At 40.9% G+C, this 17,908-nt stretch overlaps 1 protein-coding gene across 6 annotated transcripts in view; it reads right to left on the reverse strand.

The window, feature by feature from the left end:
* ST7 (suppression of tumorigenicity 7) overlaps window positions 1-17,908 on the reverse strand; it is a 235,557-nt gene that overhangs the window by 32,557 nt on the left and 185,092 nt on the right. For all 6 annotated transcript variants that reach the window (XM_050936217.1, XM_050936218.1, XM_050936222.1 and 3 more), the window contains exons 10-11: window positions 10,946-11,018; window positions 9,257-9,359 (exon numbers count right to left, since the gene is read on the reverse strand). In XM_050936217.1, coding sequence (XP_050792174.1) covers window positions 9,257-9,359; window positions 10,946-11,018 — 176 coding nt within the window. The remainder of the gene's footprint in view (window positions 1-9,256; window positions 9,360-10,945; window positions 11,019-17,908) is intronic.

A 17,908-nucleotide genomic window follows, 5' to 3' on the forward strand; every position in this document is an offset into this window, starting at 1 on the left:
GCATGGGGACACTAGATATTATCAAAGCAAAGGTAGCCAGAATTTTTTTTTCAGTCTCGTTCTCAAAAATGGCTGAAACATTTTGGCTGAAACTTTCCAACAAAATTCAGCCTACGGCAGAACACTGGCATGGAAAATTTCAGCAAATTATGAGCAACTAAAAAGGATGTCATAATGGGAGCTGTCAGTCAATCTTAACAACAGATGGTGCTACCAGCCCCACCTATAAAACTCAACAGCCATCCTACTGTTTTTCTTACTCTGACTTCCCACCCACACCCCGCCCAAGCTGTTATCTCATACAGCTGTTATGTCTTGTTTTTTAGATTGCAAGCGGTTTGGGGCGGGGACTGTCATTTTCTATGTCTCTGCAGCATCTAGGACAATGGGACCCTGAATTGGTTGGCCTTTAGTGCTACCATAATATAAATGTAAACAATACTACTACTAAAATCAGCAACTGAAAAGTGACAATCAAGCATTGAAATAGTGTGCCTTTCCCAGCCTGGTCTGGGCTTGCATTGTTATTTAATGATGCCATATTTTGTCTAGCAATGCGTAATCCACCATGTGTACATATCAAAGTGTACCTCTCAATCAGTGAGGCTAAAATGCAAATTATTATTTGTATTGTTGTAATGCCTGTAGACCTAATCAGAATCAGGGCCCTTTTGTGCTAAGTGCTGCACAAACACATAGATAGGGAGGGCACCTTTTCCAAAGAGCTTTCAGTTCATGATTAACTTCATTTCGATGTACACATATAGTGTAATCACGAAGTCACGTACAGACTCTTGCTACTTGGTTAACATGAATGAATATATAATTTATTTGATTGCAGAGATGTACTCTGACCACTAATCCTCCTCTATTGGGACAACTTCTAAGATTCCAAATGGCTGAGCAGCTTCAAACAGCTGTCTTCTTCAAACAGCCCCCCATCCCCAAATAACAAAATCCCAAACGAACAATCTAACTGAGAAATGTTTCTTCCTTTCTCTCAAATGTGCAATTTCCCTGTAAAATTACACCTGAGTCCCACAACAGGCAATATTCAGTCCTGCACCAGTGACAGTAAAGTCTTACAATCACGTAAGCTACAATATAAGAGCTTTATACCACTGGAATAAGGGAGATTTCAGCTTCCCAGTGAGATGTATAGCATTATCCTTAGTAAATTCCAAGATACTGGACTTTAAAGTTGTGATATTTACAGGCACAGAAAAGCTATCTTAGGTAATCTTACAATTTATCATGACTCCTTCTGATGCCTGTAGAAATGGACTGATAGTAATTAAGAAGGGTGAGGGGTAGCTCAGTGGTTTGGGCGTTGGCCTGCTAAACCCAGGGTTGAGAGCTCAGTCCTTGAGGGGGCAACCTAGGGATCTGGGGTAAAATCAGTACTTGATCCTACTAGTGAAGGCAGGGGGCTAGACTTGATAACCTTTCAGGGTCCCTTCCAGTTCTAGGAGATAGGTATAACTCCATTAAAAAATAAACAAAAAACTTTATGGATGAAGAAATTTTTTTAAAAGTTGCACTAAATTGTTTAAAATCTTTCTAAAATGTTTATGGAATAGCTTTTCTTGTAATATACATGATACATGAATTTCTTGTGTGGCATATGTATTTATTTGTATTATTTATTTCTACAATATACTAGGTGCTGCACAAACAGGGAGGCATTGTCTCTGCTCTGAAGACGAATTAAAAAGACAATCAGAAAAGAGAAGGGGGAAGGGGTGTTCGGGTGATGACTGACCATATTTTGCTAAGGACACAACACACAAAATTAAAAATAGTTAAAGTAAAATCAATTTTTAAATTGGTTTAGTTCTATTGGTGTGGACAATCTTAAATTGATTTAAACCTGACTTATAAAAACTAGGGCAACTCTGTGTAGTCCAGACTTATCATGTTGTTTTTCTAGTTAGTTACATAGACTCATAGACTTTAAGGTCCTCTAGTCTGACCTCCAGCACAATGCAGGCCACAGAATCTCACCCACCCACTCCTGTAACAAACCCCTAACCTATGTCTGAGTTATTGAAGTCCTCAAATTGTGGTTTGAAGACCTCAAGCTGCAGAGAATCTTCCAGCAAGTGACCCGTGCCCCATGCTGCAGAGAAGGCGAAAAACCTCTGTTGGCTCTCTTTCTGCCATTATTGGATGGCTAATTTCTTATAGTGTCACAGGAGAAGTGGGTCTTCAGGAGGGATTTGAATGCACAGAGGGTAGTGGCCTTGCAGATCAGTTCAGAAAGTGTGTTCCATGAATAAGGAACACCTCAGAGACAGGTGTGATATTTTATGAGCACAAATTTGGGATGGCTGCCTTACAGATGAGTGTACTGAGTTAGGTAAGTAATCCCAAGTGAGTGTATGTGTGTGTGTATTTTACACACACACATAAACTGTTTTCATGTATCCTCCCATGCCGCTCCTTATGCATGGAGCACTCTCTCTGAGCTAGTCCCTAGTGACATTACCCTTTTCCACTCAAATCCCTTCTGCAGCCCCAGTGATTTAATGATGCCTGCAAGAAACTGAAGATACAACTATTTTTAGAAAAGGAAAAGCCTTATGTTTTATATGTAGTTCAGAAGCGCCAAAAGGCCCCGTTAGCAACAGCACTCTATGGTGCTAGGTAGCAAAAACAGTCCTTGCAACCTAATTTAAGAGAGAATGCAGAAGAATTTCAACCACTATATACTTAGGGGTATATGTAAAGATGCATGTGTTGTATTAATCTGTTTATTTTCAAGTTCTACAAGGAAATCGCCGCCAGTGAGCTTCCCCACTGTCTGCAATTTGGGGGGCGTGTCATAAACAGATAGCTAAGGGTTAATGTCTCTTTCACCTAAAGCACCTGACCAGAGGACCAATCAGGAAAACCGGATTTTTTCAACTCTGGGTGGAGGGAAGTTTGTGTCTGAGTCTTTGTTGTCTGTCTGCCTGCTTTCTCTGAGCTTTGAAAAGTAGTTTCTACTTTCTAGTCTTCTGTTTCTAAGTGTAAGGACAAAGAGATCAGATAGTAAGTTATATGGTTTCTTTTCTTTGGTATTTGCATGAATATAAGTGCTGGAGTGCTTTGATTTGTATTCTTTTTGAATAAGGCTGTTTATTCAATATTCTTTTAAGCAATCGACCCTGTATTTTATCACCTTAATACAGAGAGACCATTTGTATGTATTTTTCCTTTCTTTTTTTATAAAGCTTTCTTTTAAGACCTGTTGGAGTTTTCTTTACTTCAGGGAAATTGAGTCTGTACTCACCAGGGAATTGGTGGGAGGAAGAAATCGGGGAGATCTGTGTGTTGGATTTGCTAGCCTGATTTTGCATTCCCTCTGGGGGAATAGGAAAGTGCCTTTTGTTTCCAGGACTGGGAACAGAGAGGGGGAGTCACTCTGTGTAGTTTCACAGAGCTTGTGTCTGTGTATCTCTCCAGGAGCACCTGGAGGGGGGAAGGGAAAAAGGATTATTTCCCTTTGTTGTGAGACTCAAGGGATTTGGGTCTTGGGGTCCCCAGGGAAGGTTTTTCAGGGGGACCAGAGTGCCCCAAAACACTCTAATTTTTTGGGTGGTGGCAGCAAGTACCAGGTCCAAGCTGGTAACTAAGCTTGGAGGTTTTCATGCTAACCCCCATATTTTGGACGCTAAGGTCCAAATCTGGGACTAAGGTTATGACAGCAACCTAATTTAAGAGAGAATGCAGAAGAATTTCAACCACTATATGAGCTGGTTGAAAAATAATGTTTTTCTGTGAAACATTAAAAAAATCGCAAATACTTTGTTGAAATTTTAAATTTTTTGACCATCTCTTATTCAAGAGGTGAGAGGTACAAAGAATAAAAGGGCAGTGGGGAAGGAAGATGAGGATAACAATGATATGATCCAATATATCAGATTTTTAGAACAAGATTCCCAGCACAGGACTTGCCAATTCAGCTTTGATGTCATTAGTTATTATCATCATTTATACGACACTTGGCTTTCTTTGTTCCCTGTCCTGACTTCATCTCCTTGTGTTGATACTGCCTCCTGCTCTTTCTCTCTCTCTCTCTCTTGTATTAACTGAAAAGTCTCTGCTTGCCCAACCTGTTCCTTCTTACAGACCCCATGTCAGCTCAAGTATAAGGAGACTGTCAAACTTCCCTCACTCTGTGTGTGTGTGTGTGTGTCTGTCTGAACCACTTTGCCAGACTCAGCAAAAAAATGGCACCAGTGCCTCAGGCACCATTGGGCTGGTGGTGGGTGTAAGAGGAAAGTCACTGAAACACAACAAAAATGGAGGAGGTGCTCAGTGCCAAGAATAACTATTAACAGAGAAAAAGCCTTCCAGCAATGCACACTATTTTAAGAGAGACCTTAAGCCAGGAGTGAGCAAACTTTTTGGCCCAAGGGCCACATTTGAGTATGGAAATTGTATGGCAGGCCATGAATGCTCACAAAATTGGGGTTGAGGTGCAGGAGGGGGCTGAGGGCTCTGGGCTGGGGGTGTGGGCTCTGGGGTGGGTCCAGAAATGAGTTCAGGGTGCAGGAGGGGGCTCCAGGCTGGGGCAGGGACTTGGGGTGTGTGTGTGGGGGGGGTGAGGGTGCTGGCTGGGGGTGCAGGCTCTGGGGTAGGGCTGGGGATGAGGGGTTTGGGGTGCAGGAAGGTGCTCCGAGCTGGGATCAATGGGTTTCGAGGGCGGGAGGGGGTCAGGGCTGAGGCAGGGGTTGGGGCATGGGAGGGGCTCAGGGGTGCAGGCTAAGGGTGGCGCTTACCTCAAGCAGCTCCCGGAAGCAGCCGCATGTCCCCCCTCCAGCTCCTATGCTGAGGCGCAGCTAGGTGGCTCTGTGTGCTGCCCTGTCCGCATGTGCCATCCCTGCAGCTCAAATTGGCCGCAGTTCCTGGCCAATGGTAGTTGCGGGATCCGCGCTTGGGGCAAGGGCAGCGCACAGAGCCCCCTGGCTGCCCCTAAATTTAGGAGCTGGAGAGGAGACATGCCGCTGCTTCTGGGAGCCGCATGGAGAGGCTTCCAACCCTGCTCCCTGGCTGGAGTGCGGGAGCGGGGCAAGCCCCAGACCCCACTCCCCAGCAGAAGCTTGAGAGCTGGATTAAAAGGGCTGGTGGGACAGATGTGGGCCATAGTTTGCCTACCCCTGCCTTAAGCCATATAAAGCCTTTGAAACAGGAACCTCCAGTGATGTTGGCTCTTTACAAAGGAAAACCCAGGACAATGTGAAGTCACTTAACATCAGTGAAATTAGGTGCACCTCAGTGACAACAACAGAGGTGAAAATCTATGTGCATTTTTCATCAGTGATGTTTAAAGAATGTACCTCCTTTCCAAATAGAAAGATTCAGATTTTGTCAAGCTGCCAACAGACACTGGAGATTAGAGCGGTTCATGACTGCTAAGCTGATATGAAACACAAAGTTCTGTGGCCAGCCTAAGCTTGCTAGTCATTTCCATTTTCCTTATTCCCAAAGGGCCCAAGAAAAATCAGTGACTTTGTGTTCAAATCCACTTGTAAGGGACAGCAGATGAGTTTATCTAATGGAAATGATTCTCAGGGAACAAGTCACTGTATTTGTCTTTTCTCATATGAATCTCTTTATATTACAGAAATGCTAAAAATAACTTTGGAATGGTGCAGTACAAACTAGGTACAGAAGCAGCGGCATGTGTCCCCTGGTACATAAGCACTGGGATCTGGGACTATTTAAAATGGTCCATTTTAAGGACTTTAGGAGAATTACAAGGCCAGCCTCGAATGTATTTGTATCCCATGCAAAGACTTTACCTCTCTCAGGGAAAAATAAATAGAACATGGAGAAGTGCACGAGTGCATATGGGAACTCAATGTCTGTCATAAATAAAGCTGTATCAGGTTATAGGTGGATACTGGACACCCCATATCTTCTATGTCTAACTCAGCAATCTCCCACACCATGTTCCAGCACCATTCCCATCTTTTCCTGTTTCCTTAAGAATTCTCTTTTGAATCTCATTTTTCTAGTTCAGACTTTAATTCTAAGATGAAGAAAAACATTCTGGGATATGCACTGGCTCTGAGGGTATGTCCAGACTACCTGCAGTATTGGCGGGTAGTGATCGATCCCCGAACGCGCTCCCTGTCAACTCCGGAACTTTACCAGAGTGAGTGGTGGTAGTGAAGTCGACGGGGAAGCTGGAGCCGTCGATCCCGCACTGTGAGGATGGGAGGTAAGTCAGAATAAGATATGTTGACTTCAGCTACGGTATTCCTGTAGCTGAAGTTACATATCTTACATCAACACCCCCACCCCCAGTGGCGACCAGGATGCTAAGTTGCAAATATCTGAGCTGGAAATTGTGAAAACAAAGAAATGCAGAGGACCATTTATACTACCATCCTCAGTAATGTTGTTCCCTGCCTATTTTCAATGGTGCACCTGGGAACTTGCCTGGATTCATAGAATCCAAGGCCAGAAGGGACCATTGTGATCATCTAGTCTGACCTCCAGTGTAACACAGGCCACAGAACTTCCCCCAAATAATTCCTGTTTGAACTAGAAAATCTCTCTTAGAAAAACATCCAATCTTGATTTAAAAATGTCCAGTGATGGAGAATTCACCACAACCATTGGTAAATTGTTCCAAAAGTTAATTGCTCTCTGTTAAAAATATTCAGCTTATTTCTTGTCTGGATTTGTCCAGCTTCAATTTCCAGCCACTGGAGCTTCTTATATCTTTAGCTGCTGAAGAGCCTGTTATCAATATTTGTTTCCCATATTGGTACTTAAATGCTGTAATCAAGTCACTCCTTGGCCTTCTCTTTGTTAAATTAAATACATTGAGCTCTTTTAATTGATCAGAATTTTTCCAATCCTTTAATCGTTCTTGTGGTTCTTCTCTGAACCTTCTCCAATGTATCAACACACTTTTAAATTGTGGACACCAGAGCTGGACGCAGCATTCCAATACAGGTTTCACCAGTGCCAAACGCAGAGGTAAAATATCATCTCTACTCGAAATTCCCTCGTTTATGCATCCAAAGATTGCATTAGCCGTTTTCGCCACAATACTGCACTTGGAAACTCATATTCAGCAGATTACTTTCCAAAGACTTCAAACAATTACTCAGTTTTTGGTGTCATCAGTACAACTTATTTTTTTCTTATTCTAAATAGGGAGGGACTCCTTACTGAAATCCTGCAGAAGCTATGAGGCCAATTGCAACACATATTAGCAATGTGGCATTGTTAGCTTTCCTGTGCTGCAAGCTGCTAAATGTCATTTAGAGGATATGTGATGCAATTTCAGTCAGAATTAAGGCTGAATATGATGGTGTATATTCATATTATTTGCATAAGATTATTACTGCTAACATATTATTGCTACATGATTCATGGAATCATAGAAACATAGGTGGTGAAAGGGGACTTGAGAGGTCATTAAGTCCAGCCCTTGCGCTGACGTAGGACCAAGTGAACCTAGACCATCTCAGACAAGTGTTTGTCCGGTGTGTTCTTAAAAATCTCCAATGATGGGGGTTCCACAACCATCCTTGGAAACATATTCCAGAGCTCAACTACCCTTACAGTTAGAAAGTTTTTCCGAATATCAAATCTAAATTTCCCTTGCTAACCTTTTAGCTAACGCAGCACAGTATGTATGCATGAAATTACAGTGATACTGTATATTAAGCTATATTACACATTACAGTTTTAATGTTATATTGGGTGTTTTGATGCACCTGTTACTCCCTTTTATTACATCACAAACGTGATAACTGATGCATGTTCCATTTTCTATTCCTTTTTCTAAGATGATCACTAAATTAGATTCCCGCTCTTTAAGTGTGGCCATGGAGCATTCAGCATAGCTTGGATATTCATGTCTGTCCAGGTGCGCAAAGGTGACCTTAAGCCACCTTTGTGATCCCCTGATACTAAATTAGACTAGCAACATGAATTAGGGCCACTAGGGAGTGTCAGGCAATAAGGGAGCTTCAGTCATTTCGCCTTTTCCTTGGCCAGGCCCTTGCACCAGCAGTCAGGAATGGGATGCGAAAGGTGCTGCTACCCAGGTTCTAAAGCCATCCAAGAATTTGCCTACATGGTGGGGAATTCTCCCATACCCAGATCCATGTCTCAGCAGTGAAAAGCTGCCTCACCATTTTGGAGCTTAAGTTTTCATTCCAAGTATATTCTGAAAAATATAGCAATACACTATCCTGCTTAGACCTTTACAATATGCTATAAAATGACTGGCTTCTTTCAGCGGAGACAAGGCAAAAAAAATTCAAGACTATGCTCTCTGGGGCAGGGACTGTCTTTTTGTTCTGTGTTTGTGCGGCACCTCGGGGGTCCTGGTCCATGACTAGGGCTTCTGGCACTATGGTAATATAAATAAATAATTAATAATCATCGACCATTTGGGAATATTAAAGATTCTACAGCATTCTTCATAAGATTGAGAGTGTTAATTATGGTGTCTCGATCAGATTCCAACTTGATTTATGTTCTGTTTACTTAAATTAACCATCCTACTCTTTCAAATGAACATAATATTGTTCATTTTTCTCTCCTAATTTACTGTGAAATGTTGTTGTGGGCTGTCAAAACAACTGCTGCATTGTACCCCAGAGATGGCTGCATTTCAGTGGCAGGTTAAGTGATTCCTATCTAGAGTTTCTATGGGTTTATATTTGTAAAATGCCTTGGGATTGCAAATGTAAGATATTAACATCTTCTCCTTTTACTGCCACTAGAGATGGAATGACTGACCAGTAAAACATGCTTTCTGGTTGTTACAGTGGAGGCTGGCATTGCTAGAAAGAATCATGTTGGTTAGTGGCTAGTCAGTGGGAGAAGGCAAAAAGTACATCTACCTTACAGAGAAATTATGTAATCTCTGCACAGTACTGGGAAGGGACCTTCCTGCAGTGAGAGGAGCAGTGTGTGCACATGGGGTTATCTCCTACCCCTCATGGACAAGGGCACAGAAGAAGTGCTGAGGATTTGGTGCTCAACTGTATCCATCAGCCAATGTTCACACAGTCTCCTGGTTCACACAGCATCTTCCTTTTGTCTGTTTCTTATGGTATCTAACGAGAAATTTCAAATGCTCCCCACATGCGTATAGCAGGGTACAAACATTAGCCCCTTCACCTTCCCCTGTCTGCTCTCCTTCCCACAACCACCATGTGCTACTCTACCTCTTTAAAACCAAAGGATATGTCTTCTGTTTTGTTAAAATTTATGACAGTGATTTCTCCGTACTCACTTTTGGCACATGTGGATTAAATTCTACTGCTCTGTGAATAGCTTCTACTGCATTCATCTCTGCTGTACTCAGCCCTCGCCTTGAGGCAGCCTCTGGAGAAAATCTGCAAAAGCAAAGAAACAAATACATTAGGTCAAAAATGCTAGCAAGTAAAAGCCAGAAAGAAATCTAGACCAAGGGCCGGCGTAACCAGGCTGAGACAATTTCCTATGCTCTCCAAACTTCCATAGTAAATGGAAACTCTGAATGACCTATTACATCAAGGCCAATGAAAATCCCTGCAGAAGTGGAAAGCATGTTTGCATCTAATCATGGCAGGAAGTAAGTTCAAACAGTCAATTCTTTCTATGCTGCTAAACTAAATTTTCTATAGTACCTTACTTGGGGTGTTTATCAAGGCAGAAGTTTCCAAAAAATAGAAAATAATGTTAAGTAATTGTTAGCATGTTTCTATTAAAAAGATATTTGGGGAGATTTTAGGGAGGCTCCCAACCCAATGCCCCTGGGTCAGGTTGGGATTAAAGCATGGTACAGCAGCAGTAGGGGTGGTCTACTTTCAGTTGTACCAGCGAGGGTTTGATGCCCAAACTGTGGGCAAATCATCTGCCCCAGTGAATGAAAAACCAGACCATGCAATCTCTTTCTCACCTCACACCCCACGGCTAACTCCAGAGCTGTACTTGGCAGGCAGACACCACAGGGAAAGCTGTGACAACCTTAGCCCTGCCCTCCCAAGCTGGAGTCGCTGTGTAGGGAGGAAAGATGTTGCAGTAGGTACTGGCGATCTACAGGATAAAAAGAATGAAAGAAAATTACTTAGATCTTGAAGTGCACATTCACTTAAAAGCAAACTGTCTGACATCAGGAAAGAAAGCGGCTTTCCACTCCGCTTGCTTTCCAACTTTAGGGCCACATTCCCCCTCAAGGTACGTATACACAACTCCTCCAGCTTGGGATTCATGTGCACGCATCCAAGAGCAGAATCTGGCTCTTAGGGCTTGATCCTGCAAGGTGCTGAGCATTCTTGCGAAGGGCTGAACATTCTCTACTCCAGCTGACTTCAGGAGTCGATGACACTCAGCACCACATAGGAGTGCTCAGAACCTTGGAGGGCTGTGTCCTAAGAGAAAACTGTATCAGGAATAAGCAAACATTTGTGTCTTTAAAAACATGTATACCATCTATTTCCATTGACCTGTCAGGAACCCTTACACAGTAAGTGCTAAATCTACCTGCCTAAAATCAAGTAGATGAACACTGCTATGATAGTACTTGTCGAAGAAAATTGCTATTAGTACAGTCATGTTATTTTACCTTTCTTGGTTCTGTTTGATACAAGGTGAAGATGACCAGCCACACAGCACCTCCCAGCTGCATTTTCATTATAATACTATCCAAGAAGCCATTGCTCAGCCAGATAGTATAAATAAAAATTAAAATAAAGTAATTTAATTGAAGTAATTTTTTTTCCTTTTTAACCATTGGTGAGGTACAATATTTGATAATTAGTGAAAATTCCTCTTTATAAAAACCATACTCTAAATTTGCCACAGGCCAAAATTTCTCCTGCTAGGACATCAGGTTTTCAGGGTGTGGGACCTCACCAGGTCACTGAAAAGAAATCTGCAGTTAAACGTTAGTGAGTTTACAGCAAGGAATTTTGCTGGTCAGAAGTTTTTATGGACTTACTTGTCAGAGACAGCTCTGGCTTTAAGCAGTGCAGCTGTGTAGCATATCGTTGCTGATTTTGGTAAGCTTATATCTGTTGAAAGGAAAGTACATAATAAATAAATATTGAAACCCTTGAACATTTGCAGAAAGAGAAAATAAATGTTGGAATAATTCTTCAGTACAGCATAATATCTAAATTAATGAATAATGGGATATCAAAAACACCCAAGTGATTTAGGAGCACCAAGTTGTGCTCTTAAGTCACTCAGGTGCTTTTGAAAATGCCACCCAAATAAGAATTATCATATTTTTAAACCCTGATTTAACAATAATCTGATTGTGCCATGTAGTCATTAAATGATCTAATTTGCAAACACATTCAGAGTGATCTTTTTCTGATTCTACAGGGATTGAATTAAAGAATTCATTACGTTCATATACAAACACATATGCAACTTAGAAAAGGTAAATTCTTTCAGTAGATTAGGAAACACATCTATATCCAGAAACAGCTGGTGGGTGTCTATCTACTGTGTTTTATTCCCTTCCTTTCTTTTAGTAATCATGACTATGAAAGTCAAGCCAACATTTACTAATTTACTGCATTTAAATATTAACAGCAATGTAATATGGTTTGCCGCTTGTGGAAACACTGGACCATAATAACTGGTATGTTCTGCTCCAGTGACACAAGTCACCTATAAACCTGGCTTACACAGTTAGTTCAGTCAGGTTTATGGCTACTTTTCATCACCAGAGTGGCACAAAGATCTGGAGGGTACACATAAATATGGCCCAATAGCTTCCACTGTAATAAAAGCAGAAATTAATTCTACACTATGTTACCTAGCTCTCTCAGGAAGATATTACAAACTGTCTTTTAACCTGTTTAGCATTTAGGCTAAATTTAAGATAACAGCTGAGTGAGAAAGAAATTAAGGCTCTACTCCTGTAAACAGTTGTTGTATCACTGAATATAATGCCTACTACCACAAATAGAGCTCATTAAAGCAATGGGCCTTTTCACTGTCGGAAGCACTATTCCCTGTAAAAGCATTACAATTATAGCTTATTTAAAATTTGTATACTATATATTCTCCACTAAAATAAATATACTTTATATAATTACAGTGGGACTATGGTTCTAAGCAAGAATTGGGGAAGCTAGGAGGGTGGTGAAGAACTGGAATAGGTAACTTAGGGAGATGGTGGAAACTTCTTCCTGAGAGGTTTTTAAGGTCAGGCTTGACAAAACCCTGGCTGGGATGATTTAGTTGGGGATTGGTCCTGCTTAGAGTAGTGGGTTGGACTAGATGACCTCCTGAGGTCTCTTCCAACCCTGATATTCTATGATTCTAAGCTCTGGAGTACAGTTCTAAAAACCTGTAACTCTTACTCATTCTATTCTTGATATATAGAATAATGAAGGACACTAGGAAGTAGCACTAAGGACCAAGTTATGTGAAGTGCTGAGAGATGCTTGAGGTGTGCTGAATGCCCTCAACTTCTACTGAGGCCAACTGGAATAAAAGTCACTCAGTGCCTCAGAGGAAACACTTAGCACGTTGCAACAGAGGGCTCTTAAGAGAAGAAGGTGAGTGAGGATTGATAAATCATGCCTCACTGGACACCACTCTTTATTTTACTGATTCATGATCAGTTTGCAACCCAAGGGAACACTGTTCTGTTAAGAGCAGGATTTCATGGCTTAGGTACTTTTGAAAGTCCCAACTGTTAATTCTTTACATTGTCATTTTTAATGTATTAATGCTACAGGTACTACTCCTGGAGTTAACGTTGTATGTTTCCACAAACCAGGTCAAATTATAATGTCAATAAACTATGTAATTATAGTGAGTAGTAATTAAAATCAACAATATGCACAGCAGTGTTGGAATGAGAGATATGGACATTACTATGCTATAATTAAAGTTAGCTGCAGATCCATCCATCCATCATTGCAGTGACGTCAATATATTTATGTGCTGTTCCAATGACCATATCTATGCCAGGTTGTTCTTGACATTAGGAGTTAAGAACTTTGCATGCTTTCAAGAAATGGAATTGATCTTTTTTGGATCACACCAATTTCAGCCTTTCAGCAACATAAATTTACTCATCAAATCACAAAAGGAGAGAAAAGCAGAGTGTCTTTCTGGGAGCAGAGTTAAAAATGGAAAGTTATTGTTTCAGAGTTCTGATCTACTACTTTTTATGAGTTTTGAAGTAGCAGACATAATTTTTTTTTCTTTTGTGAAAAGGGTTTCTCCGAGCTCTTACAGCCATCAATCCAGCATCACAACATGGGGAATATCTGCCTATGCTAAACTCAGAAGTATCCATCAGTTACAGCCTAATCCTGTACCACTGAAGACAGTGGGAGCTTGGCTGTTGACTTCAATGGATGCAGTATCATGGCCTAAAAGTGTTTGACACCAGTAAACCAGGACATGAGGACTCTACTAGCTTGAAATCCCTAGAAATATATTTTTGTAGGCAGCATTCTCCTTCCCATAAAGCAGGGGGGTTAAAGTAACAGGGGGTGGAAGACAGAGCTCTTCCACTTCTTCCTGGTGTGATGAAGCAGCAAACCTCAGAACTCCTTGGCTGGTGCAGTGACATCTCTTTTTCAATTAACTTTAACCATTTTAATGAGACTGAGAAACAGAAGGAAGGGAAAGGCTCTCGAGGGAGGGATGTGAACTTCAGCAAAAAGCAATTTGAATGCAAGAAGAAGTTGCCTTCTCATTTTCATCTATCGAAGAATTAAACCACTTGGATGTGCCAAGCAGCAAAAGAGACCAGAACTTCAGTATGCAAAGGAAGATTTTCATACATTAGGTCTAACTAATGTGCAACCTGTTGTGCTGGAACCATTAAAATCACGCAACACAAAAAACTCCAAAAGATAGGGTTCCAAGACCATTTTCTTATGTTAGATCATCCATTACTGTCTAGTGGTCAGCAGAAGCCATGGGATTGAAATTATGATGTGTGGTGACATTGTAGGTTAATGACCAAACCACAAATATCTGAATGGTTATTTTATCTTTGACGGGTGGGTCATTCTCCTACTGAAATGCTTTTCAGGAATGGAAAATGAAGCAATACAGACAAATGTACATGTGTGTGTTGTTCTGCAGATTTCTCTATGCAGAGTCATGTCTTTTTGTTGTTGTTTTATTTTGCCTGTTCTGAAGCAGACCACATTATACAAGTTTGAATACTGCCCAATGGAGGTTTTAGTTCCTACTTGGGATCCTCACATTGAGATAGAAGCAGAGTAGAATTATTGCTGGTTACAAATTAAATTTAGCTTGTACTTTGGGAATCAAGTCTAAACTAGTCTTAAGAGATAACTCATCTGTCAGGAACCAAAGAGAAAGTTCTTCATAAATTTGTGTCTCCAGCTTGTAAAGTCATCTGGCAAAGCATCTCTACATACCCATCCTCTTGTGACAGCAAACGGAGCTCCCTCAGTGTGCTGAAATATGCAACTGCTATCCAAGTGTCAAAACCTTGAGGATATTTTTCCCTAATAAGCTCTGATGTATGAATCCAAAGAAGGATTTCATTCTTTACTGCTCTTGTCTCTATAAGGTACACTTAATTAGTGATTATTTTCCTTGGACTAACCTTCTGTGGCATATAGTACCTCAGGTAAAGAGAGGCCTGAGAAAGTGTATTCTTCATGGTGGCTTGCTTCACAAGATGTTTCTTTTGATATTTAACAAGTTGGAAAGGAGCTGTGCTCATAGCATTGTGTCTATATTATGATGATGCTGATGATTATTATTAACGGTATTATGGTAGAACGCAGAATGTGCCAGGCGCTGTCACATGATCTGTTATTCCCACCAAAATAGCAGTTACAATTGGAAATGGTAAATATGGAGAGGAAAAAATGGAATCATCTCCATCCAAGTCATCAAGAGCCCCTAAATGTTGACACTGGGCTGCTGAAAGATGGGTGTGATGCATGAGCAGTCACTTTAGCTGAATTTTGTGTTTATTAATAATTAATATGTTATTCTACTTATGACCAAAAAAATCCCATGTTAGGTAAGTGCTTTACTGAACTGGGGCTATATGCTTAACTCATGTGAGCAGGCCTACTGAAGTTAAAGGGACCTAAATATGGGCTTAAGTGCACTGCTGCTAAAGGGTCATAATTCTGGGTTGCATAAACAAAGGGATCATGTCAGTTAAGTGAGATGCGCGTCCCTTTCTATATGGAACTGGAAAGATTACACCTAGAGTACTGGATTCATTTATGTACACCTCAATACAAAACTGAAGTTATGTCAAAAACCTGGAAGCAATTATGAGAAGAGCAACAAAAATGATTAAGGATGGTGTTATGGTTCAGAGGTTTGCTGCACCAGTGATCTCTCTCAATCTCTCTGAGGGCACTTCTTTACAGTGATGGGCCTATACCTGAACAACTCTCAGGGTGCAACGCCATGGTCCTGCTTACTTCTAGATGGGATCACCAGACTATACTACCCCTTGTTTACCAACAACATTTACCCTGAGCATGACCAACTACCCAGTTGACTCCTGCTATTGAATTCTCTCTGGGAGCTGTGACTAGCTCCTAAAAGCAATGACAGAAAATGCCTGGTTTGGAAGAGAGTATGATTTATTTATCCATAGGAAAATCACAAGCAAAAAGAAAAGGGTTAAAATAACTAAAAACTAAACATATCTTGTCTTATCTCAAACTTAACCTTCTCTTGCCAATTTAAGCACATTGTGCTTAAGCCAGGCACCCCCAATGCATTGGGGCTAGACAAGACAGGCTACCCTTACAAGTGCTGTATCTTGGACAGCCTGAACGCCCAGTTAGTATTTCTCTCTTAAGCAACAGGCTGTCTTTTTTATTTCAAAGGTCCTTTGAAAGGGTCTGCCTGAAGATCTTCTGAGCAGGACTTCTGAACCTGACCAAACTATGTTTTGCATTTCACCTACATGGGATTGGACGTAGTCTCCCTACAGTGGATTCCTGGTATTGTCCATGTAGCACCAGTCAACTGAATTCTGTCTACAGCCACTGTTTTGGGTAAGGATTTACCCCTCAGTCACTTTTTAGACATTATACACTAGCCACCAACTCCAGAGATTATATATATATAAACATTAACGGAAATCAATGCAGATAATTCCCATGTTCTTCACAGGTGATAAAAGGGCTAGAGGGATTGATTTATGAGGAAAGACTAAATGAGCAACAGTAAACCTGTGTAGCCTGACTCAGTGATGACAAAGGGACGATGTAATCATCATGGAAAGAGAAGAATTGTTGAAGCTGTTCCAAGGGGTTAAAAGCTAGAATAATGGGACGAAATTAACCAAAGGGAAATCTAGGCTGAATATCAGGAAGAAAACATCTTGATAGAGAAGCAATTAGACTGCAATACAATCTCCCACGAGAAGTGGTAAGTGGTCATCACTTGAGTCATTTTAAGTTATACTGGACAAAGTACTAGAAAATATACTGTAGGGAACAATCCTGCACTGGCAGGAGGATGAACGAGATGATCTAACAGGGTATTTTCATTGTATATGCAGCATGCGGTAGTCCTGTTTTTCTGTTAGTCTGTTTAATACTCAGGCAGTGCAGGCTTCCTGCCACACTTGTGTAAGTAGCCTACAGTTGAACAACACTTTAAAGGACAGACCCTGGCCCTATGATAAGGTATAGTATGAATTTCAGCACAAAAGGAGAATTTTTTTACTATAACTATGAGAGAATGAAAACAGAGAACAGTTACAGTGGAACTATAGTATTTGCATTGTTTGTTTGAACAAACTTTTCTGAGGTTGACTTGCTGATTATAAACATTTCCTATAAAGCTCATGTTTCAGTTTCAGAAACTGATAAATACTTTGATCAAGCAATTCAACTCCTTTGATTTGCAGAGTATGATTTAATAATTTCTTGAGGAAATGAACCACTCTTCCCTAGATGAGGATAATGAAGAAGCTCTGCACAGCTAGTTTAGGTCTTTGTCCATTTCCCTGTGATTTTGTCCTACATCTTCTCTGCAGATAGAGGACAAACAGAAATAGGCCACAGGAATCAAAGGCAAAACTGGACCAGATAATATGAATGGACAGGCACAGCTGTTGCAAACCTAGTTGAGTGAGAAGCAATATTGAAATGAAGAGATGAAATCAGTTCTTAAATAAGATTGACAGAGTCCAAGAAGATCTCCCACTGTGGAGATCTTCTCTAACATATATAACTGGCAGAAGGGTGCAGCAGGCTTGGTTTCGACCTTGACAGTAAGAATGTTAATAAATAACCACCTTCCCTCTTTCAAAGGAAACAAAAGGAAGCAACATTAGAATACAGTTTCTTTCTCTGTTGTTCATGTTATGTTTTCACTCCAACAGAGAATTAGGAATAATAAAAACCATTTTGCATTGGGGCAACCATACTGAGAAAGCCAGGTCAGGTTATCTTCTAGCAAGCAGAAAAACTTGATATGATGATTGCTCTTAATGTTGAGAACTGAGAGGAGCTAATAAAGTGAAGCTGTGGAAAAGAAATATGGAATAACAGTGAAACTGTGTCCTTGAGGAACAGAGTCAGTGTCACTGGGGGTTTTGTGCTGGGGGCTTTCTGGTAACCTGTTTTACTGATACACCTCTATCCCCATATAATGCGACCCGATATAACAGGAATTTAGATATAACGCAGTAAAGCAGCGCTCTGGGGGAGTGGGGCTGCGCACTCCGGCGCATCAAACCAAGTTCGATATAATGCGGTTTCACCTATAAAGCGGTAAGATTTTTTGGCTCCCAAGGACAGGGTTATATCGAGGTAGAGGTGTACCAAAAATTCTTACTGTTGGAATGCCTTCAAGTTCAACACTGGTGGAATTTACTCAGTTCACAGAGCTGCTTTCGTGGCTGTAAGGATGAAGAGAAATTATATAGGAACAGAAAAAAAGCATCCCTAAACAGTTATTATTA

This window comes from Gopherus flavomarginatus, chromosome 1, assembly GCF_025201925.1.
Source record: "Gopherus flavomarginatus isolate rGopFla2 chromosome 1, rGopFla2.mat.asm, whole genome shotgun sequence".
NCBI classification, from domain to species: domain Eukaryota; kingdom Metazoa; phylum Chordata; order Testudines; family Testudinidae; genus Gopherus; species Gopherus flavomarginatus.